The sequence below is a fragment of the Aquarana catesbeiana genome, linkage group LG01 (genome assembly GCF_042186555.1).
Source record: "Aquarana catesbeiana isolate 2022-GZ linkage group LG01, ASM4218655v1, whole genome shotgun sequence".
NCBI lineage: Eukaryota > Metazoa > Chordata > Amphibia > Anura > Ranidae > Aquarana > Aquarana catesbeiana.
In genome coordinates, this window is record NC_133324.1 from 371,945,111 (window position 1) to 371,960,595 (window position 15,485).

General features: G+C 44.5%; 1 protein-coding gene across 1 annotated transcript in view; it reads left to right on the plus strand.

Annotated features, from left to right (window-relative positions):
• The first annotated feature begins 360 nt into the window (after positions 1 to 360).
• The window catches only part of LOC141140966 (G-protein coupled receptor 54-like), a 310,484-nt gene continuing 295,359 nt past the window's right edge, over positions 361 to 15,485 (plus strand). The window contains exon 1 of the mRNA XM_073628604.1: positions 361 to 914. Coding sequence (XP_073484705.1) covers positions 614 to 914 — 301 coding nt within the window. The 5' untranslated portion in view covers positions 361 to 613. The remainder of the gene's footprint in view (positions 915 to 15,485) is intronic.

A 15,485-nucleotide genomic window follows, 5' to 3' on the forward strand; every position in this document is an offset into this window, starting at 1 on the left:
TAAAGGAAAGAAAGCCTAAAAAAGAAAATGAATGCAGCCATCACGTCTAGCTGCAATATAATACATTTAGATTTTTTGGGTTTACTACAGCTATGTGTGTTAGGTAACGAGATAAAGATTTGAAATTAAATGAGATGGACCAAAAAGATTATAGTCTTTCTTTGCATTGAAGCCAGTCATGAAAGCCTCCTTATTTCTATTCTGACAGAATTCTGCATTTCTTTCTTGTTTAAAGAGGGTGAGCATTAGGACCCCGAAGGATATGTTTCCCTGCAGTCTTCTGTGTCCATTTCTCACTAAATATCAGCTCTGATGACTTCGCACTGTGCACAGCATTGCAACTTAAGTCAAGGATGTAGAGGATGGGTATTCTCATTTACTACACACTCGCAGTCGAAACATAAAGCATGAAGCACAGGTGGTTCAGAAGTGGATGGTAACCTATTGCTTGTAATAGAGAGTGAGGATATATATAAGCATTATAAGTCTACCAACAATTCACAGTTCATGTAATCTATTGGAACTGTGAAAAGTACTATGGAAGACGTATAAGTGAAATAATAGAGCTGAATCAAACAAGCAGCTGCCTCTGTCTCCTGAAACTTTTCTAGCCATGAATGATGTCAGGGGAACAATGCTCCCTTCTGAGACAATACCAACTGGAGGGGAAAATTTGTCACTGTTCTCCTGTACAAATGACTCGGTAGAAGCTTTCAAGTCAGATCAATCTTTTCTGCCTGGGTGCAATGGAACATTGTATAGCTCCCAACAGAGTCCTCCTTTGCTCGTGGATGCCTGGTTGGTTCCATTCTTCTTTGCTTTGATCATGTTGGTGGGACTCGTGGGTAACTCTCTGGTCATATATGTAGTAACCAAGCACAGACAGATGAGAACAGTCACCAACTTCTACATAGGTAAGTCATTTTATAAATATGGTATAAAATGGCAAATTTTAATATTTAAAATTGTGTGCGAGAAATGTTTGTGAATAATATCCAAAATATTTAATTAATATATATCCTTATACAGAGTAAATATTGATGATATTGCTTATGAATCTTCCAATGATCTACCTGTGTTGTTCCACAGTCTGCTTTAATGGTCAAGGTACTCTACTCAGACTCAACTGTTATTTCTTGGATTGGGTTGTGGTTGATGGTTTTTATTGGTACATATTTTGATGTAGTACAATTTATACACACGCTGTATCTACCTGTCTATTCATTTCTGTATCATCTTCATCACCCTCTCTATTTGTATATATACTGCATGTTCAATATATTTTGAAATGATTAGGATGATAAACCAGATAAGTGTATCACTAACAGAATTTTCATAACATGCATATCTAATCAGTAAACATTCCCATGAGGCACTATTAAGCACCAAAAAATAAAAACACCAAAATAAAAAAATGTTTTGAAAGAATATTCTATATCTAAATAAGTCATGAAAACTACTTACAGATATCATTGCATTGGACCAAAACAAACTGAAGGTGATGGCCACAGTAACCAAAATATTCTGGCTGCCATTTTCTAGAGTATGATAGAAATATAGACTGCAAATTGTTGCTATATAAAGTTATCTTCAGGTTTTTTATTTTCTAAACTGTCCAGCTTTATTCTAGATAAAATGCCAGTAATAAATTAGTGCAATGTAAAGGAAGTGAATTATTTTAGAGAGTATAATTAACCACTTGCCGACCAGCCGCTTATGCTGCGGCAGGTCGGCACAACCCCACGAGCTGTCATAGCTGTATGTCGGCTCCTTCAAGCGGGATAGCAGGGGAGCACGCGCCGCCGGAGGCACGCACACGTGCCCACTGCACTGCGGGGGTGCCGATGCTCGTGACCGGCGGTCGCAATGACCGCCGGCTACGAGCAATCGCGGGCACAAGAGGCAGAACAGGGACGTGTGTAAGTGTGTAAACACACAAATCCCTGTTCTGAGAGGAGATGCAGATCGTGAGTTCCTAATAGCTAGGAACCACAATCTGTCATCTCCTATAGTCAGTTCCCTCCCCCTAAAGACAGAACACACAGTCAAGGAACACAGTTAACCCCTTGATCGCCCTCTAGTGTTAACCCCTTCCCTGCCAGTGACATTTATACAGTAATCAGTGCATTTTTATAGCACTGATCGCTGTATAATTGTCAATCATCCCAAAAATGTGTCCGCCATAATGTCGCAGTCATGATAAAAAATGCAGATCGCCGCCATTACTAGTAAAAAAAAATAATAATAAAAATGCCATAAATCTATCCCCTATTTTGTAGACGCTATAACTTTTGCACAAACCAATCAATATACACTTATTGCGATTTTTATAGGCAAAAATATGTAGAAGAATACATATCGGCCTAAATTTGCTTTTTTTTTAAAAAAAATTGGGGATATTTATTATAGCAAAAAGTACAAAATATTGTGTTTTTTTCAAAACTGTTGCTCTTTTTTTGTTTATAGCACAAAAAATCTAAACCGCAGAGATGATCAAATACCACCAAAAGAAAGCTCTATTTGTTGGAAAAAAAGGACATCAATTTTGTTTGGGTAGAGCGCTGCATGACCGCGCAATTGTCAGTTAAAGCAACGCAGTGCTGTATCGCAAAAAATGGCCTGGTCATTGAGCAGCCAAATCTTCCGGGGCTGAACTAGTTAAGATATGCACATGAGTCTGCTAGGTGCAAGATTCATATATGATAATGCTGGTTTGGGGCTGGGAGATATTTGTTAAAAAAAATCCCAATCCAACAACTTATCCACCTGTATTTTTTCTATCAGATATTTTTTATTTATTTTTAATCAACAAGAATGCCCCCCCCCAGCAAACCTAGCTAAGCACACCTGGTATACAGTTAATAGCCCCATAGCAGGAGGGACAGGAGTGGGCAGGCTCCCTGCTAAGATAATATCACCCATGAGCCCATAGCCTGCTCTTTAACGAGTGCTTCAAGTGCCCCCCCTTTTCTTTTCTATACAGACACAAAAAAAGGTATAGAGTCAAAGTCGAAAGACAACTGTAGGACAGGCCAAAGAATCTGATTCACTATATTGCCTGCTCCTTACTGCTTATACTCATCTTCCCTTTGGTGTCCTACTGCTCTGTTTGGTTAGTGAAGGGGAGAGAAAAAGCTAAGTTGATCTGGCTGTAAACACAGAACCAGAGTGCTGGGCTTAATGGAATAAAAGCGACAACACTTTTTTAACAATAGCACACTAAAGCCTCGTACACACGATCCAATTGTTGGCAGGGGATTGTCTGTTGACAGACTGTTGTCCTAAAGTCTGACTGTTAGTACGCTCCTTCAGACAATTGTTGTCCAACTTTCGCCAACAAATGTTGGTTGGCAGGCTAGTGAATTTTTGGAGGACAATGGTCTGTTGTCTGATTTTCGTATCATCTGTACACAAGTTCGTCACACAAAAGTCAAAAGTACTAACACGCATGATCAGAAGCAAGGAGCCGGAAGCATTCGTAATGGAGAATTAACATTAGTGACGCGGCAAATTATGAAATCTCGAAATGCAGCTCACATTCTATGCTTCTTAAATGGGATAATAATGAAGCTGCTTTGCTGGTGATACTGACGTAGTTATGGCAAACGTATTTTAAAAGGCTTTTTTTTTCTAGTAATGTCAGGAATAATGTTATTATGCTTGTTGTTTTATTTTTTGGGGAAGTTACCACAACACCATTATCCCATAGTTTTTAAGATCAAAGATACTACTATGTTGGTGTCCCTTGTTAATTTTACATTGTATTTTTTTAAATGTAACTGCCTACTCCCAAACCGTCATTTGAAGTAAAACACATAGCCAAGTATTATTCTCCACAATTTTTTTATTGTGCAGAAAAAAAATAAAACAAATTAAATTAGAGATGCTATCTGCCATCCAAATACAAAGAACTTAACCTAAAAGTGCAATTTCCAATTGTACCTTAGTTTTATGGCTCCTTTCTTGTATTGGTGATCGTTCGTCCTCCACTCCAAGAGCGTTCCCACCGCCGTTCCACCGACCGCTCCACCGACCGTGCATTCTGGATTTATATACACTGCGCATGTGTGAAACTCTGCTCTCAGTGCGTCATGACGCAGGGGCGTGACCATCTCTCTTCTGCATGGGACACATACGGCGGAACATTTGGGAGGGACAACATGGCGGATTCCAGGTAGCCCCACGGTGGTGGAGCTCATAGGAGGCACAAAGCAACCCCCATTAGCAAGGGTGAGATGGTGGACATGGTGCGCATCCTAGAGAAGCACATTTACGACTGCAAGCAGTCCCAACAGCCGAAAGGACCTCATTTTAGAGCAGGCCATTGCTGGTTTAAATAGTTAATTTTCGGTGGAACGATCAAAGGACGAAATCAGAAAACGTTGATCTGATCTCAAGCACCGTGATCAGATCATAAAAAAAGTAAGCAATATTTGTATCTAACCAATATGTATATTTGTAAATTAGCTGTCTGTATATGTTCTTTCTCCAAGTAGCTCTAGAGAATTATATATAAGGTTTTCTAAAATCTTTGTATGTCTTGGTATTCTAAAGATGAAGGTAACTAAAGCAAATATGAACATTCTTATTTGGTTGCACCCCTGAAACACGTCCATTGATACCCCGCGATGGGAGATAGCACATGTTGACACACTGTGTGTTTTGTGAGTTTAGAAAAAAAATGTTTGTAACTACACACATTTGCATCATGGGATCATAAGGGAAGTATAATTGTTATGTCTCTACGTGGCTTCAAAGTTTGGATTTTAGATGGGTGAGATCACCCTATCTGAGGAAGGCAACATCCACACAGTCTTTGGAGTCTAATGTCTCATTTGGCCTTCACTTTACCAAAATCGAACTTTGTAAGTTCCTGAGCTTGGGATGTGTATCTAATGTTTTAGAACATGCCTGTTTAGCCACAAAAAAAGGAGAAATAATGGTAAACATACATGTTATACAGCAGATACACAACGTATGGATGTTGGTTTGTTTTAAAACCTAAAAATGCACATGTGAATGTGCTTTGAGTAAAATGTTTTTTACTAAACAATGTGTTGCTTATTATTCCAATGCTCAATACCAGTCTATTTGTTAAGTTGTTGTAGTTAGAGTGACAATGTGCTCTTAAATGTGGCCAACTCCTGCAATTTTTAGTCCTCCCAAAAATTTGAAGAGTTGAAAAGGCATAATATTTTTGAACTTTGTGCATTAGATCCATTAAGAACAAAAACATTGTGTGTGTGTATGTATAGGAGTGTGGTGAGCGTGGAACACTAATACTCCTACAGACGCACCATCCCAGAAAGATATGTAAATATGTGTCCAAAAATTTGTAGAGAAAAATGGGACTCGGAGGAGTATAAACAAAATGAGATACAATATATTTATACAAGAGTAATCAAATGTTTATTATTTAAAGAACAAAGTTTAAAATACATTACAATCTTGGTAATTCAATTTGAGTTCAGGGAAGTGCTGGTTCCCAACAAATTATACATGGAATTGCCTACGCATTTTGCGGATATTCCACTTCGTCAGGGCCTTGCGGATAGCACAGATGAAAGCGTCATGTGAATTCTACAAATAGAGTCTTAATTAGTACCATACATCATATGAATACATAATGATGCAAATAACATACATGTGTTGATCTGTTTGTCTTTACATGGATTCATATCTAGAAATATATACATTGCAATGAATATTAATAAAAAAAAAAATTTTTATATTAAAAAATATTGCACATGGGGCGCATGCGCAACTTCTACTCACTCCGTTTAGCCTGCTCCCTGGGGCCAGAACTCAGGGGAAACTTGGCACAAACTCACCTAACACCCCCAGGAACAAGCTGTGCATGCCTTCGAAACGGAAAAAACCGGAGCGGACGGCGCAGAGGTCCCTTACTACCTATCTGCTGAACTCACAAGAAAGATACAGCATGGCTCAAGATGGCGCCGGCAGCCCTTCCTCTCCCTCCTCACGGCGCACACAGGCAGACTCTGATCCACCATATGACAGTACTCTGCCCCTCTCACAAAAGAAGATTTGGAAAAAAGCCTAGAATCCATATACAGTAAGATTGCCACTAAATTTCAGACAGAGCTCCACAAAAGCACTAATACCCTAACTCAGGAGATTGCAGCTCTGGGATCTCGTACAGATCGTTTGGAGACAAAACATGATGAGCTCAGTAATGCTCATAATGAACTCTCCAGAGAATATGAACACCTAGCCACAACAGTCACGCAACTTCAATCGCAAATCGAAGATCTTGACAATCGTAACAGGCGTAATAATCTCAGGGTTAGGGGGATCCCTGAATCTAACACAGATTTGATCCCTACTATATGCAAGCTATTCCAATCATTGCTACCAGACCATGAGGTGGAATCATTCATCGTGCTTTACGCCCAAAACCACCTCCAGATAAACCCCCTAGAGACATTGTACTCTGCCTGAAAGACTTCCTTATCAAAGAGGAGATCCTCAGGGCTGCTCACAACTCCCAATCTATCACCTTGGATGGCACACTGGTGCAAATATATCCCGACATTTCTCCAGCGACCCTGGATAGGCGCCGCAAGATGAAAGAGGTGACCACAGTGTTAGCAAGTGCCCACATACGCTATAGTTGGGGATTCCCCTTTAAACTCTCCATTCCTCATAATGGAACTACATATACAGCTACTACCTTATTGGAAGGGCAGGAGATCTTGGTGAAATTGGGCTTGCTGGATGCTGCTGCTGTACCTCGCCCACCCGCTACCCCAAGGTCGACCCCAATTTGGCACACACCTTCTCCTAGACGCAATAGAAGGAATATCAGGCAGGACAATGCTTTTGATCATAATTAAAACTCTGACTTACACCTGTCTTTTTCTGGATGCTGTCTCGTTCCTCACCATTTAGCCTTGTCTGACTTTGCTTGCTCTCTCCTACGGATAGATCGCCACCTACTGCCCTTTCCTGGATGTTCCTCGCAACAACCTTTGTTTCCCTGTTCACCTGTAACTGCCATTCAGTTTATTTCCTGATTGATGATATCTACTCACGTTTGCAGACGTCTGGGTTCCTTTGAATTGACCCCGGATCCCCAACTACGGGACCACAGACGTACAGATGAACACCAGAACGATCACCCCTTTTTTTCCCCCTTTCTTTTTTTCTTCTCCTCCTCTGTTTATGTGTTTAGGTGGACGTTAATAATCTATGTGCATTTGGACGGAGAGATGGGTAGAGCACACTTCCAAATTTCTCCGGAAGCGTGAGTCTAGGCTCTGATCATGGACATTGAGGGTGCTTTCTGAGTTCAGTTTTCTGATAAGTATGATACTAGCATGCACATGCTTTAAAGTGTTTTAGAAATAGTTGTCGGCTATTCCGACGGTTGTCGCTACCATGCCACCCCACTCCACTCACATCCTGACTTCCCTTCGAAGTCTGGATGTGACTTTTGGAGTTAGAGGCATTTTTGCCTCTTACCATTTTATTGTCTCAGTTTCAGGATTATGCAGTTTGCAACCTGACCCAATGTTTTACCAGCTCTTTCTAGCTGTGCTGTTTTTTTTTGTTAATTGTTTTTTGACTCTACACTTTTTATTTCAGTTTATTCTTATTTATGGTCTGAAACGTATCATTCAATGCATTTTATATATTGAGCAATACAGAATGCAGCGTGTGGAATGTCTTCTATATGGAGTTGCCCTTGTGGTGGAGAATTTGAGCGGAACACAAACCATATCACTATACTATTCAGGTGATCTCCATTGGATCATCCCTCATAGATGGTAATTACCTGCATCACACACAATGTGCGGGGCTTTAATTCTCCCCACAAGCGGAAAAAGGCCTTTATTACTTATAAACAATTGGGAGCCAAAATTATCCTTCTGCAGGAGACCCATTTTGCTACAAATAATCACCCTACTTTTTTTCATAGATCATACAAGCAGACTTTTTTTACTCATTATCAGACCAAAAGTAGAGGTGTTGCTATATTGTTGCATAACACATTTACTTTAGAGGTACAACAAGTCTACAAGGATCCTGATAGCAGGTTTCTAATAGGGATGAGCTTCGTGTTCGAGTCGAACCCATGTTCGACTCGAACATCGGCTGTTCGATCGTTCGCCGAATTGCGAACGTTATGGGCCGTTCGCGCTAAATTCGTGTGGCGCGTCATGGCCCATAATTCACTGCGGCATCGCAGTGCATTGCTGGCTGATGATTGGCCAAGCATGCACTATGACCCGCATGCTTGGCCAATCACAGCGCTGTCAGTAGAGAGAGCTGTAATTGGCCAAAGCCAGGGTGGCTTTGGCCAATTACGGCTCAGGGCATTTAGTACACACCCCACACTATATAAGGCCGCCTGCACGGCGGCCCTGTGTAGTGTGTGTTCCGGTGTGCTGAGAGATAGAGAGAGAGAGAGACAGTGTCATTTGATTTGAGTTAGATAGATTAGGCAGAACAGTCAGTCAGTTAGCTGCACTTACAGTGTATTGTGTATATATATGCATCCCAGGTGTTGCATATATATATATACACTGTATTCAGTTTAGCTAGATCCGTTCCTGTTATCTTCTATCTAGACTATTTACATTTAATGCAGTGCGTCCTGCTCACAGTGTTCAGCTAGATCCGTTCCTGTTATCTTCTAGACTATTTACATTTAGTGCAGTGCGTCCTGCTCACAGTGTTCAGCTAGATCCGTTCCTGCTATTTACATTTAGTGCAGTGCGTCCTGCTCACAGTGTTCAGCTAGATCCGTTCCTGTTAAATTCCTACTGACCGGCAGGCTTGTCTGGTTACAGTATATAAAGCTACCTGAAGAAAATTACAGGTGTTCTATTTGATCCTATTAGTACCACGGTCAGGCAGCTAGACTATTTACATTTAGTACAGTGTGTCCTGCTCACAGTGTTCAGCTAGATCCGTTCCTGTTAAATTCCTACTGACCGGCAGGCTTGTCTGGTTACAGTATATAAAGCTACCTGAAGAAAATTACAGGTGTTCTATTTGATCCTATTAGTACCACGGTCAGGCAGCTAGACTATTTACATTTAGTACAGTGTGTCCTGCTCACAGTGTTCAGCTAGATCCGTTCCTGTTATCTTCCTACTGACAGGCAGGCTTGTCTGGTTACAGTATATAAAGCTACCTGAAGAAAATTACAGGTGTTCTATTTGATCCTATTAGTACCACGGTCAGGCAGCTAGACTATTTACATTTAGTACAGTGTGTCCTGCTCACAGTGTTCAGCTAGATCCGTTCCTGTTATCTTCCTACTGACAGGCAGGCTTGTCTGGTTACAGTATATAAAGCTACCTGAAGAAAATTACAGGTGTTCTATTTGATCCTATTAGTACCACGGTCAGGCAGCTAGACTATTTACATTTAGTACAGTGCGTCCTGCTCACAGTGTACAGCTAGATCCGTTCCTGTTATCTTCCTACTGACAGGCAGGCTTGTCTGGTTACAGTATATAAAGCTACCTGAAGAAAATTACAGGTGTTCTATTTGATCCTATTAGTACCACGGTCAGGCAGCTAGACTATTTACATTTAGTACAGTGCGTCCTGCTCACAGTGTTCAGCTAGATCCGTTCCTGTTATCTTCCTACTGACAGGCAGGCTTGTCTGGTTACAGTATATAAAGCTACTTGAAGAAAATTACAGGTGTTCTATCCCAGCTTAGTGCAGCTACAGGCCATTAGTATGTCTGGAAGGCCAAGAAGGAGAGGCAGACAGTCACAAGCCAATAAGAGAGGGCAAGCAGGCTCTGTGTCTAGTGCTGGTCGTGGAGACGGTGCATCCTCATCAGCACGTGGCCATGGGACACGCTTGGCCTTTTTTTCGGCAGCTGGCCATGTTGAGCCGCAACATGCGGAAGACTTGGTCGAGTGGATGACCAAGCCGTCCTCATCCTCCTCATCCTCTCTCACCCATGCCCAGGGTGCTTTGTCTGGCAAAGCAGCGGCCTCTTCCCTCAGCTCAATGTCATCAGTGACTCCTTCCCTAGCTCCACCATGTCCTCATGAGGATTCCCTCGAACTGTTTGACCACAGTGTTGGGTACATGCTCCAGGAGGATGCCCAGCGTTTGGAAGGCTCTGATGACGATACTGAGCTCGATGAAGGCAGTAACATGAGCGCGGACAGAGGGGGTGCCCAAGAAGGACAGCAATCTGGCAGTCATGCTCCCCCTGCTGCAGCATACTGCCAGGTTTGCTCCAGTGATGAGGAGGGAGGGGATGATGAGGTCACTGACTCAACGTGGGTGCCTGATAGGAGAGAGGAGGAGGAGGAGGAGGAGGAGGAGGAGGAGGAGGAGGAGGAGGAGGAGGCGGCAGCACATCACCAACGAGGCAGGATGCCCTCCAGGGGCCAGCCTAAGGGCAGCACATTGACTGCATCACACCCCAAAGCTCCACATGTGCAGGGCGCTGCAGTCTCTGCGCGTTATTCAAAAAGTTCTTTGGTGTGGGCCTTTTTTGAGACGAGTGCATCAGATCGCACCGCTGCTATTTGCAACATATGTCTCAAGCGTATCTCGCGTGGCCAAAATATCTCCCGCTTGGGTACCACATGCTTGACCAGACATATGTTGACCTGCCATGCAGTTCGTTGGCAAGCGTATCTAAAAGACCCACACCAAAGAACAAAGAGGATCTCTCCTTGCTCCTCATCAGCTGAGATTTCCAACCCCACTAGACCTTCAGTCCTCTCTGAGACCTACAGTGAGAGGAATGAAGGTGTAGAATTAGGTGTGTCACAGCCAAGTACTTGTGGGCAATCTGCTTTTGGTACACCGACGTCAGATTGTACCAGGCAAATTTCCCTGCCCCAGCTGCTGCACCGCCGAAAGAAGTTTGCTCCCAGCCATCCACATGCCCAGCGGTTGAATGCTAGCTTGGCAAAATTGCTAGCACTTCAACTGCTGCCTTTTCAGTTGGTAGACTCTGCCCCCTTCCGTGAGTTTGTGGAATGTGCGGTTCCTCAGTGGCAGGTACCCAAACGCCACTTTTTCTCACGGAAGGCGATTCCGGCTCTCTACCGGCATGTGGAAGGCAATGTCCATGCCTCGCTGGACAGGGCGGTCAGCGGTAAGGTGCATATTACCGCTGACTCATGGTCCAGCAGGCATGGACAGGGACGTTACCTAAGTTTCACGGCGCATTGGGTGACTCTGCTGGCAGCTGGGAAGGATGCAGGACAAGGTGCAGTAGTGTTGGAGGTTGTTCCGCCACCACGCCTCCAAAATGCTGATTGTGACACACCTCTCTCCTCCACCCCCTCCTCTTCTTCTTCCTCCATGGCCTCTTCCTCGGAACCAGCGGTGCTCCGTAGGCGTTCAAGGGGCTACGCAAGTACGCAGGCCAAAAGATGCCATGCGGTGCTTGAGCTGGTGTGCTTGGGGGACAGGAGCCACACTGGGGCAGAGGTTCTGTCAGCTCTGCAGGGGCAGGTTCAGAGGTGGTTGACGCCACGCCAACTTAAGGCAGGAATGGTGGTTTGCGACAATGGCACCAACCTCCTCTCTGCCCTCCGACAGGGACAAATGACCCATGTGCCCTGTTTGGCTCACGTCCTTAACTTGGTGGTGCAGCGGTTCTTGGGCAGGTACCCGGGCTTACAGGATGTCCTGAGGCAGGCCAGGAAAGTCTGTGTGCATTTCCGCCGGTCATATAATGCCAGTGCTCGGCTGACGGACCTCCAAAAGGAGTTTAACCTGCCCAAGAACCGCCTAATCTGTGACATGCCCACCAGGTGGAACTCAACGTTGGCCATGCTGCAGCGGCTGCACACGCAGCAGAGGGCCATCAATGAGTACCTGTGCGACTATGGCACCAGGACAGGGTCAGGGGAGCTTGGTTTTTTTTCCCCACGCCAGTGGGCCATGATCAGGGATGCATGCACTGTCCTGTCACCATTCGAGGAGGCCACGAGGATGGTGAGCAGTGACAGTGCATGCATCAGTGACACTGTCCCCCTTGTCCACCTGTTGGAGCACACGCTGCGTGGAATAATGGACAGGGCACTTGAGGCAGAACAGAGGCAGGAAGAGGAGGACTTCCTTAGCTCTCAAGGCCCCCTTTATCCAGACAGTGTTCCTGCGTGCCCGCCGATCACACAGGAAGAGGACGAGGAGGAAGAGGAGGAGGAGGAAGATTGTGTCAGTATGGAGGTGGAGCCTGGCACTCAGCATCAGCAGCAGTCTTTAAGGGATCAGTCCCAAGAAACACATGGACTTGTACGTGGCTGGGAGGAGGTGGCTGCGGACCATGTCGTTCTTAGTGACCCAGAGGACTCCGGACCGAATGCCTCAGCAAACCTACGCTGCATGGCCTCCCTGATCCTGCAAAGCCTGCGTAAGGATCCTCGTATTCGTGGTATCAAGGAGAAGGACCAATACTGGCTGGCAACCCTCCTTGATCCACGTTACAAGGGTAAGGTTGCGGACCTTATCTTGCCATCGCAGAGGGAGCAGAGGATGAAACATCTTCGGGAGGCCTTGCAGAAAGGTCTGTGCAACGCGTTCCCAGAGACTGGGAGGTTACAAACTCCTGTTTCTGGACAACGTGTTGCTGAGGCTTCGGTCAGTCAAAGAAGGAGCGGTGGAGAAGGTGGCCGTCTGACCGATGCGTTCAGACAATTTTTTGGTCCGCAGCCCCAAGGTATGATCGGTTCCAGCAACCATCGCCAGCGTCTGTTTTACATGGTGCAGGAATACCTAGGGGCAAGATCAGACTTGGACACCTTTCCCACCGAAAATCCTCTGGGTTACTGGGTCTTGAGGATGGATCACTGGCCAGAGCTTGCACAGTATGCAATTGAGCTACTGGCCTGTCCTGCATCCAGCGTTCTTTCGGAACGCACATTCAGTGCTGCTGGAGGCGTGGTAACCGATCACAGGGTGCGTCTGTCCACCGACTCGGTCGATCGGCTGACCTTCATAAAAATGAATGAGTCTTGGATCACCACCAGCTACCAAGCACCTGATGCTGATGTAACCGAATAATTTTTTTTGAAATCTCAGATCCCTTCAAAGACTGCCTATGCTGATGCTGAGTGACTATCCCTGAGTAATTATCCTCTTCCTCCTCAATCATCACGCTGATAGCTTGTAAGAACATTTTTGGTTCTGGGCGCCACCACCAGTGCCTAAGGCACAATTTTTCAGCCCCTGTTTAACAGGGGCGTGTAATTACAATTTTTGATGTAATACTTTGCAGCAGGGCTCGTTCCTGCATTCCAACTAGAGTGTCTGTGAGGGGTTGCAGTGTTGTGGCACCAGCACCAGTGCCTAGGGCCCAATTTTTCTGCCCCTGTCTAACAGGGGCGTGTAATTACAATTTTTGATGCAATACTTTGCAGCAGGGCTCGTTCCTGCGTTCCAACTAGAGTGTCTGTGAGGGGTTGCAGTGTTGTGGCACCAGCACCAGTGCCTAAGGCCCAATTTTTCTGCCCCTGTCTAACAGGGGCGTGTAATTACAATTTTTGAAGCAATCATTTGCAGCAGGGCTCGTTCCTGCGTTCCAACTAGAGTGTCTGTGAGGGGTTGCAGTGTTGTGGCACCAGCACCAGTGCCTAAGGCCCAATTTTTCTGCCCCTGTCTAACAGGGGCGTGTAATTACAATTTTTGAAGCAATAATTTGCAGCAGGGCTCGTTCCTGCGTTCCAACTAGAGTGTCTGTGAGGGGTTGCAGTGTTGTGGCACCAGCACCAGTGCCTAAGGCCTAATTTTTCAGCTGCTGTTCAACAGGGGCATGTAATTACAATTCTTGATCTAATATTTCACAGCAGGGCCCTGTGAGGGCTTACAGTGTTGTGGCCACAGCAACACCTAAGGCCCAAATTTCTGCTGAGTATATAGGGCAGGACCCTACTTTCAAACATCTAACTTACAAACGACTCCTACTTGCAAACGGAAGGAGACAACAGGAAGTGAGATGAAATCTACCCCTAGGAAGGGAAATTCTCTCCTGTAAGAGTTAATATGGGAAAACAAGTTCTCCTTTCCACTGATGCTTTCCAATCCTTGTTCCACAAAAAAACCCAAATTTTCAAAAAACATTTTTCATTGGGACAAAAAAGTGAGGTGAAATCTTCTGAAGAGGAGGAAAGACAGCAAAACAAATGTCACAGGGGTGATAACCCTTCCCTATGTTTTCCAAAAAGCTTAGAAAAGATTTTTTGGCTGGAGCTAAACACGTTAAAAATGTTCAAAATTACAAACAGATTCTACTTAACAACAAACCTACAGTCCCTGTCTTGTTTGCACCGCCTGTATACTGCTGTTCAGAGTATATAGGGCCTGGTGGCCCCACACCTTTCCTTATTTTAATTTGGGTGCGGGGTTCCCCTTAATATCCATACAAGACCCAAAGGGACTGGTAATGGACTGGGGGGTACCCATGCCGTTTGTCTCACTGATTTTCATCCATATTGCCATGACCCGACATAACATTAAACCCGCAAGCAGTTTTAAATGAGATTTTTTCCTTTAAAAATGACATTTGGTGCAGGGACTGTTCTAAACATGGGAAACACGCGTCACTTTACAGGCATACTATAGACACCCCCCAGGTACGATATTTAAAGGAATATTTCACTTTTTTTTTTTTACTTTAAGCATCATTAAAATCACTGCTCCCGAAAAAACGGCCGTTTTTAAAAGTTTTTTTTGCATTGATACATGTCCCCTGGGGTAGGACCCGGGTCCCCAAACCCTTTTTAGGACAATACCATGCAAATTAGCCTTTAAAATGAGCACTTTTGATTTCGAACGTTCGAGTCCCATAGACGTCAATGGGGTTCTAACGTTCGTGCGAACTTTCGGTCCGTTCGCGGGTTCTGGTGCGAACCGAACCGGGGGGTGTTCGGCTCATCCCTAGTTTCTAATTATTAAAGGGTTGATATCAGGTAGGGATATAACAATTGCAAATGTCTATGCACCCAATGTAGCCCAGGCCTCTTTCTTTGCCACTTTTTTCAGGACCCTTGAAAGATACTCCTCAACTCATATGTTTGTGGAAGGAGATCTTAACCTTGTAGCCCACCCTCAATTGGATAGAAGCACCACATCTCACGCCTCGGCAGCTTTCCCAAAATCCATGTCTAAATCTCTACAGTCCTTTCAACTAGCTGATGCATGGCGCGCACATAATACAGGGGCTAGAAACTACACCTTTTATTCTCACCCCCCACAACTCTTTCGCTAGACTGGATTATATTTTCTGCACCCCTATCATTCTAGCCGATTCTGTTAACTCGGACATTCTGGTCTGTCCATGGTCGGACCACAATATCGTAAGCCTGACTACTACCCTCATAGGCCTGTCAGACACTCCTTATTCCTGGCATCTAAATGACTCCCTACTTGCTGATCCCATCACAAGACAAGAAATTTTCACAGCTATACAGAAATACTTTCGGTTGAATGCCACCCCTGATGTATATTCTAGTACTTTATGGGTAGCCC